We start from the raw sequence: 18,345 nt of genomic DNA on the forward strand, positions 1-18,345 counted from the left end.
TGGGTGGTATTCATCACTTTAGGCTATTGTTCTGAAACCGGAAGTCACCATCCTGGATTTTAAAATAGCATTTGGAAACAATTTCTGGCCCCTGAGCGTCATTCTGGTTCAAGAAACACTCAGAATAGGTGTTATTTAGTCATTTTCGGCTGTTTTCCAAAAACCGGAAGTCACAATCTTATAGTTCAAAATGATGTCTGTGGTTGATTCTAGCTCCTGTGTATCGATCTGGTATCGAAGTATCTCATGTTGGATGGAAATCGGCCATTTTTGGCTGTTTTTCAAAAGCGGAAGTCGCCATCTTGGATTTCAAAATGGCATTTGGAGACAATTTCTGGCCTCTGAGCATCATTCTGGTTAAAGAAACACCCATATTTGGTTGTTTTTGAGTCATTTTCGACAGTTTCCCAGTCACCAAAAGTCGCCATTTTACAACTCAAAATGTTGTCTGAGGTCGATTTGTGGTTTCAATGCAACATCACGATTTCGGAAATACCCATATTGGGTGGTATTTGTTCATATCCCGCTGTATTTCAGAAACCGGAAGTCGCCATCTTGGATTTTAAAAAGATATTTGAAGACATTTTTCGGATAGATACCGGAAATTTCCTGGCGTCTGGAGTCGAAAATTTTTCTTGCTCTCAAAAACATCAACATATCAAATTTGGTTCCATTTGCTTGATTATCTCTCTCGAGATGTGCAGAAATTTATGTGGAACCCCTCCTTTCAGAAGAAGGAGGGGTGACGAAACAGTATAGACCATTATAGATCTTTGTTACCCCTAAAAATATTCACCAGCCGAATTTAGTTCCATTCATTTGGTTAGTTCTAGAGATGTGCAGATATTTGTGTTTCATTTGATTGGAACCCCTCCCTCACATAAGAGGGAGAGGTGTCGAACCATTATAGAGATATTTGTTACCTCTAAAAACATTCACATGCCAAATTTGGTTCCCGAGCTGTGCGAAATTCGTGTTTCTTTTGTATGGGACCCTTCCCTTTTAAAAGAGGGAGGGGTGTCAAACTGTTATGGATATATTTAATACCCCTAAAAACATCCACCTGCCAAATTTGGTTTCATTTGCTTGGTTAGTTTTCGAGATGTGCATGAATTTGTGTTTCATTTGTATGGGACCCCTTCCTTCCAGAAGAGGGAGGGGTCTCGAACTATCTTAGTCAACTTTCTCGGCCCCCAAAACCCCTACATACAAAATTTCATGCCGATCGGTTCAGTAGTTTCCAAGCCTATATGGAACAGACAGAGCTGTTTAGATAGAGAAAAAGTTTCAATAAAATCATGTTTTCCAGGATTCTTCACATTAATTTTAATTATCACACATTGGGCCACTGTTCGGTAAAACGAACAGTGAAAAACTTAGTTGTGGAGAGTCGGTAAAAATTTTCTTCGTCTTTTTTTTTTTCTTGATTAGAAATGGACCGTGGACATTACACATATATCCCCTCCCCCCCACGAAGCTGTCCACGTGGAATGTGGACGACCCCTAAGGGATTTAAACGCTACAGCCATTTCTGCAAGATATGCTAGAGAATGGTTTTTGACTTAAAGACTATGAATAAAACCATATTTAGATTTCAGAGTACTTTGATTATATTCAGAATTAAGATTTTTCCCGGTCAACTAATTTTTTCAAGACAAGTGATAGGAAGAATTTCATCATCTTGAATCCACAATTTAATGATGGGTGTTATTTCTCACCGTTTTCTCACTTATATAAATTCCGTTCACAATTTTGCGCTGGGCGATTCCCACAATATGTGGCATTAAATTATGTTATTATTCATGACTAAATCCTTGAGGTATAAACCCATAAAAAGGGGCAAGCAAGAAAGATCTTTCAACAATCACGTATCTACCCTTGTCGTCATGCACCCGGTCACGACCTTCTGTTGATGTTTTTTGTTTGTCGTCACGATTGGTGTACTTTTTGCACTGGGTTGCACGTCCAGCACATTTTCGCTGGTCCTGCAGGCCACCACCATTACATAACTTTTGCGTTTTGGTGCTTTTTACGTTGATTTGTGTCCCATCCAAACTTCGGTCCAAACGGTAAAAGTTGTTTAGTAGTTAGTTTACAACCCTCAGTGGCATGTCACTTGCAGAAAACTCGATGCAGCGCTCAATTCACTGGCGAACATATTTTTTTATAAGAAATAAATCAATGCAGACGGCATTCTCTTCTGGGATTCGATAACCGTTCTAATATTCACTGACATTTGGATGCCGGGTATTCATTGGTACGTTGTTTGTTTAACGACAGCAATCTCAAGCACGGAATTCATTATTCATTGCATTCTAACCTAGTCTTCGCGTTCGCACACGAAGCTCGCTCCAGAGTGGCCTCTAATGGAGCATGCAGCGCACGTTTTGCTATTGAAAAGCAATAGAAATTGATGATCAATTTTAAGTCGCGTAGACATTAAATATCGACTCCTAATAGGTATTGATAATAGGTAAGCAGTGACTGGTTAATACTGTGGTATTAACAAGCAAAGAGAGAATTTGTACGATATTATTACAGTGTGCCATATAAAAAGCAAAGTTAGAAGAAAGTCATCATGTTAAGCTTCGATTATTTCAACTCAACATAAATGTAACCTAATGCTCTGTGGAATTGGATTGAATTAAAATCGTAGTTTGTGTGAAAGATCGACCGAAAGTGCACAAGGGATCTGAGAGGATTTCTTTCCAGGAAAATTCCAGCTTTAAAATTGACGAAAATGGTACAAAAAGATTTATGAATTTTTATTTTGCTTCGCGTTTCATATACATCAATAGCTTTGGCAAATGCTCTTTTGTTATTTTTTATATTCTAATTAAAATGTACATTGTACAAAATAAAAACGCTGCTATTCTGCCGTAGTTTTTAGCATGCTTACTCAACCTATGTATTTAATTAATAAAAGTAATAAGCTATCTGACTAGCAGGTATTTTAACAAATTCTTTCGTTATAAATAGTGCTTTTCACTATAATCAATCGAAAATCAACTGTCTTTTTATGTAATTCTGTTGCACATGTCGTTCCCTTATGTTAATTGAATTCAATATTTTACGACAGCCTAATAAACTAGTCTCAAGACCTTCTATAGTCAATAGTAAACGCTCTTTTTCACGACGGTAGCAGAAGCAACATAAATTCACATTCATTTTCAAAACGTGTTGAACATTCAAACAAGCTATTAGTTATCCTATTCCTGTGGATTTGAAAAAGTTACGATGCAATCAGTTCCGTTGCATATAACTATATGGCACGCAGGAGATTCATTCGTTCGTTCGAGCACATTTTCAGGGATAAGAGATTCAAACTGGCACAAACTTCGATAAAGTGCTCTTCTCATATTGTATCAAACGGTGGGAGAGTAAGTTCTAAATTGGCAAGTTTTGTTTAGTGTAATTTATTTGTGATTTGTTCTCGCAATTACCCTCCTGTCAGGCCGAAGTTATGTCCTTGTTTGTGCTTGTGTGTACCTTCACTGTTTGTTTACTGTTTGTGACGTTATCGTGTGTCTTCACAGGATCTGGTCAAAAGATAAACTGCAAGAAAGCACTGGCTGGGTGAAAGTTAGCTTTCTCCTCTGTGTCGATTCCAGCGGGCGAAGTTTGGCTAGTTGTCATGTCTTTTAAATTCATGAAGCCGTACTCTTTAGCATGATGACACTGTACTCTACGGTGCTGTTAAACGATTCGAAGCGTTGTTTGTAGAAAAAAAGAGAAGAGTGAAAAAGAAAGTTACTCCGTCGTTTTGAATTGCGATTCCGTGGTTACTTGTTACTGAAACCTGATACATTTATATTTTGTTACTTGTTTAAAATTGTCAAATAATTTACCTTTAAAATTAACTATCAAATTTATGCAAATATTCAAGCTCCGGGTGCGTTTGAAGTGATAAACAATTTAACAATGCCAAAAATGTCTGAAATGTTAATAATCTCAAAAATATCGTAAATGAAAAAATGTCATTAATATCATAAATGTCATAAATGTCATAAATGTCATAAATGTCATATATGTCATATATGTCATAAATGTCATAAATGTCATAAATGTCATAAATATCATAAATGTCATAAATGTCATAAATGTCATAAATGTCATAAATGTCATAAATGACATAAATGTCATAAATGTCATAAATGTCATAAATGTCATAAATGTCATAAATGTCATAAATATCATATATGTCATATATGTCATAAATGTTAAAAATGTCAAGAAAGTTAAAAATGTCAAAAAAGTTAAAAATGTCAGAAAAGTTAAAAACGTCGTTAATGTCAAATATGTTCAAAATGTCAGAAATATTGAAAATGCCAAATGTATCTAGAGAGTTAGAAACGTGAAAAATGACAAAATTGTTCAAGAACACAGCCTGTTTTATTCCCAAATCATGCTTGGACAAATAAATTCAAGTGCGTGGAAGTCGAAATTTAGTACTGAATGAAAAAAAAGCTTAACAAGAAGTTTAATCTTTGACAACCAGTTCCATTACAATCGCCTACACAACCGATAAATTATTCCACAAGCTTGCTGCAAAATCAACAAAAGCTGTCTATTACATCGCTTAACGCCGTAAAAACTTACTTTTCCTATAGATTCGTGCTACAGTCCCATATACAGTGGTGGTGAAAATTTGCACAGCCCGCAAGGTGTTGGTGGTGGAAAAGTGCTCGGTTCGCATGATTATTCAACTAAAACAAACGGTGCCGTCGTTGTGGTTAAACTAAAAAGCAACAATCAAACATGAACACAATAATAATAAATAAATGGTGAGCTGGCCAGAGCTGCAAATGAGTCGATGGTAAAATACATTGGAACGCGATCAAAATTAAATCACGATAGCAGGAGGTCAAACATTACAGAGGCAATTAACGTTGGAATTATGCTGAACGCATGGAAACAAATGATGGACAGAATTGACAGAAACAATCCTGAACTATATATGATGCCAGTTCCAGATTGAAGCTTTCAGTGCACAGTGGGAATTCGTTGCTCATCGAAGAACAATGACAAATTCCAATCAATCACCAATTATGTTTTATTTGTAATTAAATAGTGTCAAAGTAAGAGAATCCAATTTTCCGGATTGTTTTTTAATCTATCAATTTCTTTTTGGATTAAATAAAACTTCTATTCTCAGCTTTAATCGATGCGATTAATAGTAGCCTACAGTCGTGCCAAAAATGCTTTACACTGCACGAGGATAATGCTCCAATAAATCGCTGACTCTGGCTTCAAGCCTGATGGTAATTGCTGCACTGTCAACATAAGCGCATGAACTGATAATCGATCACCGTTTTTACGGCAGGGAAAACCCGGGTGAAAATGGATCGTTTTTAAAAAAGCGTGCGCTACCAATCAAGTGACAATTTGGCCTACAACTGCAGTCGCAATTAATTTACTCAGCAGCCTGCTGGGTATGGAATATTCAGGGATTGTTTTTTACAGCTGCAGGCTGGTGTCAGACTGGATTCATCTTGATGGACAGGTTTATTACCCGTTTTAAAATTTTAATTATCTGATTGAAAAGCAAAAGCATTTTTTTATGCTCGTCCAATTCATTAGGTATCCGAAACAAATGCAAATAACATTTCTGCACTGGCTTTCTTAGAAGCAATTTAGCAAAATACAGGGAGATGAACCAACTGAGAGAGAATTCACGCCTATGCATCCAGCCGCTAGCAGCACCCTTTTATGGTGATTGCATACTTGAAATCTAAAAAAAGTTTTGGATAAAAAAAGCAAGGTTTTTCTTCGAAAAGGTTCGAGAAATTTGATCGAATATTTTGAAAATCGTTTACAATATTTTGAAAGTCGTACTTTCATTGATTACTTTGCATCGATGAAAAAAATTTACATTTATCTGAGAGGATGTTTCCAATTCGACGACGAGTTTGAGTGAAATCATTCCAAAGTTTACTTTGATAAATTATCTTATCAATCATCTTGGAAAAGCAGCGAAATTAGGATGATAAATAAAATTTTGGTGCGCGATTAAAAAAAAGGACCAATAGATTTTAAAATTTTTGTACAAACTATCCTGAACTGGGAAGTAACCCATTAAAATGAATGAGACCAATTAAAATGAATGAGACACGCAACACGTAACACGAATAACACGTCATGCAACAGGAGATTATCCGGGGGTAACGAAATTGTGAATAAAATGAAGAAAAAAACAATACCAACCGTATGCTTTCCGTTCGGGAGCGGGGCGAATAATCTTTGCTGATGGATCCCGGTTACAGTTACAGTATGGTTTATGTGGATTATAGTTTGTTCCCGGTGAAAAAGAGATGAACAACAAGACAGGAAATGAAAATCGCAGGACAGCCGATGGCGATGCGATTGTCACGCGTCATTCCGATTGTTGAAGCAGTTAATGGCAGAAAAAAGATAAATAATTGTTAATTAGAATAATACCTATACACGAATCGGGCTTAAATTATGTTACAGTATTTAACACGTCATAGATTATCAATGTTCTCTCATCAACATTTGCGGATTCACTTACTGATAATACATGCTGTGAATTTATATAGCTTTTCTATAACGAAGAGCTCACTTTCGGAGATGCACACACGAACAAACAGATAGAGGAGCATGCGACCAATACGTTTTCCGAGCTTACCTGCGATTGTGATTCGAGCCCTTACCGGGTCGTAAGATGTTCCTTTCGTCTCTCCAGCGGTAGAAATGATGGCGCAACGTTTGCCGCACTTCGGAGTTAAAAAAGCAATACAGTAGTGATACAACGAAACCCTGGAATCAGAAATACGAATGACATTAATAATTTCAAAGATCCTAAAAAAAAAAAAAAATCAAATACAAATGCCGGCGGATATTACATTCACCTAACTGATTGACAACCATTGGAAAGCGCATATCACAAACGAGTGAAATTGACCAACCCAACCGGAAATTGTTTTCACTGTCAGCAACAGTGAATATGTTTGCAGATTCTACTCTACATTCGAGTCAAACTTTTCCATCGAATAGCTTTGTCAGAGCCGGAAAGCGCTAAGTAAAAACCATAACCAATAATCCGTTTGTAGCTTTTTGTACCATTCCATGACTAATCCGGCAACCCCCTCCCCCCCGCCAGGTTGACATCTTACCTGTGTGCTCAGTAGGGTAGCTCTCGAGACCGCAAAGATGTGGCTACCGACGCCTTCGTTCGGACCGTAAATCACGATCAGATAGGTAATGCCAAGCAACGGAATAAGCACCAGCAGTGCCTTCGACGCCTTCCGGTATTGCCTCGTCTCCACCGTATTGGCCGACCGCAGTTTGGTGATGAGGACCTGAAATGTGTGTATGGTTTTTTTTTGTCGTTGGTTGTTAGTGTAAATGGGAAATGGTGAGAAACAGCTTGAAAAAAGAAACACGTTGTAGAATTTAATAACCCGGTTAGCCGGAAAACGTTATTCAAACAACCAGATTTGTGTTTTGTGGTTACGTACACAGGGATAAAGTCGTTTATTTGGTTGACGTTGAAGCTGGTATTTGAAGCTGTAACTAAGAGATGTAGATATGCAGTAGGGAACAGATGTGTTCTGATTTCGAGTGTGATATCGCACTTTATTTGTTACTTATGCGATTGGGGAACCAAAAACTGTTATAAATAAATAGGGTTTAGTGTATAAATATTGTGGGATATTATTTGTTACTTAATTCGAATCGAGGTTCAGAAGAAAGCGAATTTTAAGTGACTGTTTGACGACCTGAAAACCTTGAAACTGAATTCGATGGAAATGCTCCCCGCCACCGTGGTCTTGGTTTCATGCTTAGCGGTCACGCACAGACTGTGCTTATGAAGTGAAAACCAACCAATGAAAGAGTAATCGTGGCCTGATCCAGATCACGGGTTCGGAACCTTACCATAATTCAGTGTTCTGCCCCAACCGATGCCGCTGAGCTAATGGACGAGGAGAACTTTTATAGTCAACTAAATACCATCGTGGATCGGGGTTCCACAAGGCGACTTCAATGCAAAGATCGGCACCGATAACACGGACTATGAGCGCGTCATGGAACGTCATGGGCTATTTGCAGAGTTCGACATGGTCACGGGGGTTCACTCGTTCTCCATCGGCCATTTCCCAAAGTCACGTGGGTATCCCGTGATGGACAACCCGAGAATCGGATCGACCACATCTGCATTAGCCGAAAATAAAACGTAGAACGTCCGAAATAAACGTCCATATATCATCACTTTCTGATTGGCGAGATCCGCCCTCGCATCGCGCGGATTCAGCGCTGGAAGAAGAGGCTTGGATGGCGATATAACACACGCCGACTAGAAGATCGAGCTGTGAAGAGATTGTTCGTTGGCAAACTGGAGATCAGAACAGGGAATATTCTGGACAGTAGAGCAACAATGGACGGCCATCAAGAACGCCTTTATCGAGACTAGCGAGAATACTTACTTTACTTTACTTTAAAGGCGACAGACCGATTATCGATCCAACGCCGAATCCAGAATACGTCGCCATGTCCTTCGGTCTTGGGCTGCTATCCTCTAATCGCCCCTAACACCTATTTCGCGTGCATCCTCGTCAACAGCACACATCCAACGAGTGCGGGGTCTACCTCGAAGTCGTCGACCTCTATCGGGATTCCTGCCAAATATAGCATTCGCTTGACGCTCATCCGGCATTCTCGCTACTTGCCCAGCCCACTGAAGCCTGCCGTGTTTTATCCGCTTGACTATATCCGCCGATTTGTATGCCTGGTACACTTCATGGTGCATGCGTCTGCGCCAAACACCATTTTCTAGTTTGCCGCCAAAGATTGAACGCAAAATCCTACGCTCAAAAACACCAAGAGCTCGCCGATCAGCCTCTTTCAGTGTACATGATTCATGGCCGTAGAGGGCCACCGGAAGAATCAGTGTTTTATAAAGTGCAAGTTTAGTTCGGATTTGCAGACTGCGGGACCTTAGCTGGTTACGTAATCCGTAAAAAGCCCTGTTTGTGGCTGCTATCCGCCTCTTTATCTCACGGCTCACCTCGTTGTCACATGTCACTAATGTGCCCAGGTAAATAAATTCGTCGACTATTTTAAAAGTTTCCCCATCTAGCACCACCGCAGCACCAACCTCCGACGGACTACCACGCACTCTGCCAGCCACCATGTATTTCGTTTTGGCAGAGTTTATGACAAGCCCTAATCTCGCAGCTTCTCTCCTGAGAGGTCCGAAGGCCTCTTCCACAGCTCTACGGTTGATACCAATGATGTCGATATCGGCCGCAAAACCGAGAAGCATGTGCGACTTCGTAATGATGGTGCCGCTTCTCTGCACACCAGCCCTCCGTATAGCACCTTCCAATGCGATGTTGAACAATAAGTTCGACAGCCCGTCACCCTAACGTCACGAACGAGTCCGATATCTCACCGGCTATCCTGACGCTTGATGTAGAACCTTCAAGGGTGGCACGTATCAGCCTAATCAGCTTTGTTGGGAAGCCATGTTCCATCATAATCTGCCATAACTCATTCCTCTTGACTGAATCGTACGCTGCCCTGAAGTCTATGAGCAGATGGTGCGTCTGCAAGTTGTATTCTCGAAATTTATCGAGGATTTGTCGCAAGGTAAACATTTGGTGGATGGTGGATCCACAGCTTGGCCATCATTCTCAATAGTCATCCTGCTCCTTTCGACTCCACTGTTTCCCTCACCGTTCAACAGCACACTGAAGTGTTCCTTCCAACGCCTGACCACCTCTGTTTTATCGGTTATCAGGTTCCCCTCCCTATCGTTGCACATGACAGGGGCTGACACGTTCCGATTCCTGATTCCGTTGACCTTCTTGTAGAAGCTCCTCGCATCGTGCCTGGAGAGGCAACCTTCCGCCTCCGCAAGAATACGCTCCCAATGCTGTCGTTTCTTCCGGCGGTGGAGTCTCTTTTCAGCGGCTCTTGCATCTCGATATCTACCCATGCTCTGACGAGTCACAGCCGTGGCCAACATGTGACCCCTGGCGCGGTTCTTCTCTTCCGTCACTCGCTGGCACTCAGCGTCAAACCACTCATTGGGCGCAGCTGCCGCAGTTGTACCCAACACTTCTCGCGCTGTAGTGCTGATCGAACTGTGGATGTGCCTCCACTGTTCATTCAGGTTCCCTTCAGCTCTTTCCTCAATCCGTTCATCAACTTTCTGCGAGTACTCTGCAGCTACTCCTTCAGTTGATTGGATGTTCAACTGCATCCTCCTCGTTGCCTTGGATTTCAGCACGTTGGACAGCCTGGCGCGGATTTTGGCTACTACGAGATAGTGTTCCGAGTCAACGTTCGGTCCTCTGAACGACCTCACGTCTGTAACGTCTGAAAAGTGCCGTCCATCAATCAGAACGTGGTCAATTTGAGAGTAAAGCTCTCCATTCGGGTGCATCCAGGTGTGCTTACGTATGTTCCGGCGTTCAAAATAAGTGCTACAGATAGCCATCCCCCTAGCTGCAGCGAAATTAACAAGCCTTAGGCCATTGTCGTTCGTAGTAGAGTGGAAGCTTTCCCTACCAGTTACGGGGCGGAAGAAGTCTTCCTGCCCGACCTGTGCATTTGAATCTCCGATGACAATCTTTATATCGTGTCCTGGGCACTCATTGTATGTCTTTTCCAGGAGCTCATAGAACTCCTCCTTTTCGTCATCGGGTTTCACGTTGGTCGGTGCGTACACATTTATTAGGCTGTAATTGAAGAATTTGCCCTTAATTCTCAACACGCATATACGGTCACTGATCGGCCTCCATCTAATGACACCCTTCATCTGTTTTCCAATTAGCACGAAACCGACTAGCGAGAATAATCTGGATCAATTGCGTACCCAGAGGAAAGAACGGATCACAGAGGAACTTGGCGGAAAACCCAAAGGAGTCAAGAGTAAAGCCCGTTAATTCGGCCTTGGAGGAATGTTAAACCCTCTTGTAGACGAGACAAACTAGCGTGAGCGGACTCTCTTGTGAAGAACGCGACCGGACAGCTACTTACCGACCCCACTGACCAGATGAAACATTGGTTTAAGTACTGCGAACAACTTCTTCAAGTTTCGACAGCCGAACAGTTATCAAAGTCTCGACAGGACTCGTTGGTGCGACGTACGAATCGCATCAACTCCGAAGCACCTATCCGATGTATGAAATCCAAAAAAGCTCCCGGGATCGATCGCATATCAGCAGAGACTCGAAGCTGACCCCATGCTATCCGCTTTATAATAAATAAAAATCTGGAACACCACTACATTTCCGGTCGACTGGCGAAAGGAAGGCGTCTTAGTGAAGGACCCCAAGAAAGTGGAATTTGACTGTATGCGGCTGGATTGTGTGCCGGACGATCCTGTGTGGACCATAATGTCACGCTGCGCATTGTCCTGCAGTAGGCCAACGAATTCCAAGAGTCCCTATGCTTGGTATTCATTGACTACGAAAAATTTTTTACCGACTCAACCACAAAAATCTTTGCGGAGCCATGAGATGTAAAGGGGTAGATAAAATCGTCTACCTCATCGAAGTGCGAGAGCCCTGCCTAACGGTGCCTTGTCCCTATTCGGGTTGTCACTGTCACAGGTGTGAGGCAATGATGTATATTATCACCGCTACTGTTCCTCAGCGTTATCGACGAGATCATGGTAGGTTCAATTGACCATGTTTCGAACCGGAGCTGCTCTGGCAGCCTATCGCTATGGAGCACCTCAACGGCTCCGATTTGGCTAATAATGTTGCATCACTAGCTAGATCTGGCGATATGCTTCTCGGCGGCTGGTCTTTCAGGTTTATAGTATCAGAGATAGAAACTGAAATCCAGCAGAACATGGCTGCAAAGGCAGACCCAGGGGGTTGTGGCGGCGCAGCTTCAACAAGGAAATCACAAAAGTCGATAGAAATCTGACTTGGATCCGGATCAAGGCTGAAGCGAGCAGCCGACCAGGATGAAAAACGCATAAGTAAATAAGTAGGTTTCGTCTTTACCTTAGACTTCACAGTAGTATTTCGAACTTAATTTTCTTATTTGCCACCCGTCAGTCGGTATCGTTAGAACGAACAGAATTTGGTTGTCACCTAGCCGTACAACTGCAATATGCAATACGCAACAGCGGTATGAACTGTTGCGTGGTTGAGAGTACAGCACCTCTTCAAATTTGCTTCAATCTGACCCGAGAAAAATTTGCCTATTTCATGTTTACCAACATGAAATAGGATTTTCGATCAATATAATACTGTAATTATCGTATTGGCATACCAAAGAAAGATATCATTATGTGCTTGTTCCAAAGTTCTCGAGACCCCAAAAGATCCGTCGCTACCAATTAGTCGCAGTTCCTTTCGTTATGGACTTGCCCAACGGATGCAGGATTTCAAGTGGATGCTATAAAAACTGGCTCATTACCTTGGAACGTCACATTCTGAACAATTCGCAACTTTTTCTGGAGTGCCGTAAAGGAGCAATCTGGGCCCATTCTTGTTTTCACTCTTCATTAATAACGTTGATCCTATATTATAACAAGGTATACGGCTCCTTGTAGTAATATAGCAACAACGTCACTGATGATGAGTGAAAATAAAAATGGGCCCAAATTGCTCCCTTGCGGCAAGATGTACACAGTTCCTTAGGTTCTTCGTAGCCGTGAGATTGCCGAGTCTGCTTTGATAAGCGGGTGGTCGTGGGTTCGAATATTAATACAATCATGGCCATTTGAAGTCAACGGGCTCAAGCACAGGTATATTCCCAAGCTCTCTATTTAACCTTCTATAACGTTGAATTCTACAAAGACTTTCCAGGACAATGTGACATTATTGTGATATCAGAAATGATCAATGTTTCTGGTCGCAGTGATGAGTCCATACAAGATGTGAAAATCTTTCAAAGTGGCAGGCCCAGCCTTCATCTTCCCGGAACGACGGTTGAGTATTCGCGAAGTGGCTTGTTGTGCTTCATGCACACTCTTTACTCTTATACCTCATAGCTAACCACCTGGAGACTGGCAGTTAGCTGCCACTGGCGTGTTGGTGTTTGACCCGTCGCACACGTTGTAGATCTGGGACAATCGGAAAATCTTCGCACATCTTCCGAACTAAGTTGTGGGGAATAGTGTCTGGCCCGCTCCCTACCATCATGCAGCCTCTCGCATGCGCAAAACGTGGGCATAAGAAGAAGACATGCCAGCAGCATGACAGAATCAGGTTGAAGTTTACTTCTCCGTGGCGCCTCCAGACCCATCCGGATATCTCCGGGATAGGTCGGTGCGTCCACCTACCTTCCGCGAAATTGGACCATTCCCGCTGCCATCTGAGAATGACCTTCTGGTACCTCGTATGACCGGGTGTCACGTTGATTGAAGCACTCTGTATCCTCCTTAACCCGTAAAGACCCGGGACGGAACTTGTTTTTTGAAAATGCTCGTTCTCAGCACTGGAACGGCCGATTTGGGAAAACTTGGAATTTTATTCAAGGGGAATAGTTGCTCTAAGTTTTGGTAAAGGTTCCACCCCTCTGGACCCCTCCCCGTTTTCGTGAGACGCAAAAATGTCTGTGGTTTTTTTTCTAATTTTTCAAACAGATTGAGCAAACACTGGGAATTTTCATACGTATCAATTGCTCCATGTATCAAATCATGTCAGGTAGATGAAATATGGTATGTAAGAGTGAATTTTGGAGTTTCTAAATTATTTCAGTACAATATCACAAAACTACGTATTTTCATAAAAATTCAAACAACAAAACCGTTTTTCGAATTTTGAGCTCTACATTTTTGCGGCAAGGTCTCCTGAATCCATAGGCGATGAAATATTTATTTTAGGATGCAAACATTTTGAGAAAAACCAGTTTAAATTCACCAAAGTACGTATTTTCATGGAAACCTGATTTTCTCAGTCTCCCACGGTAGGTTTCAACTTAGTTCTTCAATTTTCAAGCTCTAAATTTTTAGAGTCACGTCTTCTGAATCCAAAGATGGTGAAAGATTTATTCTAGCATGCACAGATTTCTAGAAAAACGAGTTTGAATTCACTAAAGTACGAGTTCTTATGAAAACTTGATTTTCTCTTGATTTGATTCTGGACGGGTTAATGATGATGCTGAAAGAAATCATGCCGGACAAGATGCAGATTGCGTCTTACGACAGTGTGTGATACGCACTCGTAATCCTCAGAAACCTTGGTACCACGCTGGCCTACCATACCTGAGTATGGACGAAATTACGCTGGCAAGAAGTTTGCGCTTGTTGCTGTACTTCGCTGAGCTATTCGATATCATCCGAGATGGTCCTACAATAGCCGTTAAGGCCCTCTATGTCTGTACATCGATCACGTGACACACCTAGCCTATCAAATCAAACTCTCCAAAATCGCCCTCTTCAGCGCCAATCATAAGACCCGAATGCTGCATGGCGCTCTACTCTAAGTTCATCAGTTCGCGCGCATTGCATCTTCCGTCTTGCATGGAGGCATACACTGCGGAGGTCCGCTATCGTTTCCGTCCACCAGTAAACCGGTAGCTTTCCATTTCTAGGTTCCTGGGCGGATCCTGGGCGTGGTGGCGCCGCATGCCCGCAATAGTGTGGTAAGTAATTGGTTAATAGAGGTGGTCGGGTCTCGGGTTTGAAAACCCGAAACCCGACTAAATCAAGTAAGTATATTTATGCAACTGCAACTGTTAAAATCACTAACATTTCCATTCATGGCTCAAAGCTTCAGGCCAGCCTCAACTTGGGCCTTAACACTTGGGTGGAGCCAACTCCTCGATCTTTCTTTTTATTGCTTCGCCACCCGTCACTTGCCGCCTCACGTTTTGATCTACAGTATAGCGAACCGACTAGGGGTCGCTATTGATGTAGCCATCGTCTACCCGGCAGTTCGTGATCAGTCCTGGGCTGAAAAACGTCACGTCTATGATCGACTCCGCACCATTTCCGCTGAATGTACTTTTGGTCCCAACGTTGGTCAGATCTAGATTGAGCTTTGCAAAAGCTTCCAACAAGATCTGACTCCTCTGGTGCGTACAGCGACTTCTCCACTCAACAGCCCAAGCTCTGTAGTTGTAGTTTTACCTGTCACAACCGACGGCGTTAGATCCATCAGTTCCATGGTTACAGGGGCGACCATCTAACACCATCTAACCTTTCGATAGACCAACGGGGCGGAGCGTAGCAACTGCAGTGGAACACTCCGTTTTCCTTGGCAACAGCGTATCTTTCATTTGAGGTTGACGCCATCTCCTGAACTCGTCGTCCATATGCCGCCATACTAGACCTATCCGGGACCCAGTAACCGTTTCCTACGCTACCAATTGTCATAATTGGGACCTTTCTGGCATCAATGAGCCCCAATGAGTGAGTTAGTGCGTTTGGCTGATGGCAGCAGCACAATTCGCTCCATCGGATATATCTAATATATCTAACTAATGGTAGCAGTGGTCATAAGCTTCTACAAGGGATGTCTGTACTGCTTTTATGCAACATTTCAATTGAAATCTGACGCTCACCTTTTCTTTTCTCACTTGCAATATTGGTTGGGGAGCATAGTCTCAAGATTCTTTTCACGCATAAAAGCAGTACCAGCAGCAGTTTATAAATATTTTTCGAGAGATGATGCATATGAAGCGCATACAACTATACAAGTTTTTCTAGTTCCGTCATTCTCGCTGCTGCGTTTTTAAAGCTGGTCGTTATTTTCTCTGAGGCAACGAAAACGACCAGCTTCGTAAAAGTAAAAGCAAAAATGACGGAGCTTGCAAGTTATAATGTTTTTTTTTTTATTCTCGCTTATTTTCTGTCGGTCTAGCTCCGCCACTGTTGTTGTGCCAATCACCGACGTCCGGGAGGCGACTCCACCCGGGAACCTAACTTACGACCCGTTGATTAACGGACCGGCGCCAACGGCTTTACTTCCTCATGCGATGGAAGGCGTGATTCCAGAGATTTTTCGCCTCAGAAAATCTCCCGGTGTCGGCTAGAATGGAATCTAGACCAGTTGGGTTGGTTGTGAGTGGATCACGCCACCTCACAACCATCGACACCTATGTCGGCGATGGGATTCAAACCCAGGCGTCGAGCGTGGTTGGCGGAGACGTTACCAATCACGCTAGGCCCCCGCCTGAAAGTTATATAGTTTAATGCGCTTGAAATGCATCATCTCTTAGAAGATATTTAAGAACTGCTGATGATGCTTCTGTTTCAGAAATCACCCAGCAAACAAATTGGTTTATATAACTCGCACTCAACTCTGTTAAGTGAACCCTTATTTGGTAAAAAATGACCATATAAGATGCATAAAATGCGCCTATGTGTACAAATCTGGAGGCCATATACGTACATTGTAAAAAATTGGTTGCGAATTTGTATAACTTCGCATGCTCTCTTGAATGCCCTCATTTGAAACTTTGTATTGCATTGTATTCGACTTAGAGGATTGACGCATTTTACAACTTTATATGACACGTTAAATGGCCTTGTATATAACCTAATATTGCGTTTTATCGTATCTAAATTCTATACGATATGAACAAATTTAATGTTGCATCTTATGTAACTTAAAACTTGACATGCACATTTGAGCGACTAAGAATTAACATCCTTATACGATCTCAGGTTTGCTGGGCAGATTGCAAATGAACGTGAGCCGCATGCTGCTTTTATACATGAAAATTAGACCATCGCTTCGACGGGAGCAGTTGGATGATTTATGAAACGACCAATCATATGGTAGCGATGAAGATGCGAGTTTTAAAGGCAATATTTGGTACACTTTTACGATGTCTGTGTATGGGAAGCGTGAGCGTGGTTGATTGAAAGATATTGATTTTGAATTAAATTGTTTTTTTTTTTTTCGATTAACTATTATAACATGTAATATCGTACTGTTGATGCTATTAAACAAATCTTGTAAAATACAGGAATCGAATGATGTATAAACCATAAACATATTTGTCGATTTTTACATCGATTTGCATTATTGAAATGTTATATATAAACCACCCCTGTGGCATCGCGCCATGTTTCAAGGGCTAACATCTCAACATATGTGTAAACGGGATAGCATATCACCGCCTCTTTTCATGCATCTTTATCTAACTGCTGACACAATTTGAGCCCAGGACATGAGTTCATTGTCATTCACTGTTACTCGGTATAGGGATGCCAATGGCTCGATATAAACGGTCCACAAGATGCCAGAGAACCTCAGAATGGACCCTTACGGAAAGACGTAGTCCTATTTCAAAAAATCGAAAATATGTCACCAAGGAAGCTTCCTTGGCACAATGCTACGAACCAGCATCTATCGCTGCATCTTATTATGGATTGAGACATTGGCGAAGAAGAAATCCACCGCATAAGTATTCTCGCGGAATTGAACCTGTACGCTCTGGAATCTGTGAAGACGTTAGCTTCTGAACAGAGACAAGGTACTGCAGTCAGTACAGTCAGTATGATGCATTAAGGTTCAGGTTAACGAGGTTCAACGAGGCTCCAGAGCTGTTCGATTTCAACAAACTTATCAACACCTTTCTGCTTCACCTAAAGATCAGTTAAAGATAATTTTCAATCATTGATTTTATTCATTAAGACAAAACATTGTCCGATGAAATTTCAAATATAACGTAACATAACATATATAAGCCTCATACTCGATCATATTTTGTGGCTTCAAGATTTGAAAATTTCTAAATTTAGAATTGTAGGAAATTGGACTGAGACCTTTCGAATTTTCAAGATCTCAGGTTACGCTGGTTTTCGAGTCTGGGTTTTACATCAATAGAATTTTGGGATAAGAAATATTTTTGTTTGTTATCTCATAATTTAATGTTTGTGTGGATGCTAAATTCCTGAGATGCCACAAAATTTAATTTTCTACAGCGGCCTCCGGAATAACGTTCAGAAAGCTCACATGCAAATGAAAAGCTCGTATCTAAATAAGCGTAGTAATAATAATGATTAGGTACATGTTTTCATCATTTCCGAAGGATAAGTTTCAACCTTGTTAATGTAACTTGTCAGTTGCGTCTATACTTACCCACATTATTCGCAACAAAAACAGCAAATTAATTATCAGCACCGCGCAGCTGGGTCCTTGAATGATCCAGTCTATATGAGATTCCCTCATCCAAGAGCACTCAATTTCCAGCTAGTGGCATGGAATATTTGATTGGAAGAGAAAGAAAAAATGCACATTTAATGGTGCCTGTTTATTTACCGGGAGCGGTATACTTACTTTGTTTGGGTGTTCCGCATGCGAATCGGTCGAATAAAGGGACTTGGTGATGGCCCACGCTACAACGAACACCAAGGGACCACCTGAAAAAAGTGGTACAGCTTTAAGAGTTGTCAAACAACCGATT

The 18,345-nt window shown here is 41.7% G+C and overlaps 1 protein-coding gene across 16 annotated transcripts in view; it reads right to left on the reverse strand.

Moving 5' to 3' along the window:
* Positions 1-2,724: 2,724 nt before the first annotated feature.
* Positions 2,725-18,345, reverse strand: part of LOC129722291 (diuretic hormone receptor-like) — a 69,897-nt gene continuing 54,276 nt past the window's right edge. For 11 of the 16 annotated variants that reach the window (XM_055675623.1, XM_055675621.1, XM_055675619.1 and 8 more), the window contains 6 exons: positions 18,219-18,301; positions 18,021-18,131; positions 7,134-7,319; positions 6,647-6,777; positions 6,205-6,238; positions 2,725-3,693 (listed from right to left, as the gene is read on the reverse strand). In XM_055675623.1, the coding sequence (XP_055531598.1) occupies positions 3,544-3,693; positions 6,205-6,238; positions 6,647-6,777; positions 7,134-7,319; positions 18,021-18,131; positions 18,219-18,301 (695 nt within the window). In that variant the 3' untranslated portion in view covers positions 2,725-3,543. Of the gene's footprint in view, positions 3,694-4,599; positions 4,739-6,204; positions 6,244-6,646; positions 6,778-7,133; positions 7,320-18,020; positions 18,132-18,218; positions 18,302-18,345 lie in introns of all 16 variants that reach the window. The other 5 variants (XR_008727582.1, XR_008727581.1, XM_055675630.1 and 2 more) reach the window with 5 other exon arrangements.

This window comes from Wyeomyia smithii, chromosome 2, assembly GCF_029784165.1.
Source record: "Wyeomyia smithii strain HCP4-BCI-WySm-NY-G18 chromosome 2, ASM2978416v1, whole genome shotgun sequence".
NCBI lineage: Eukaryota > Metazoa > Arthropoda > Insecta > Diptera > Culicidae > Wyeomyia > Wyeomyia smithii.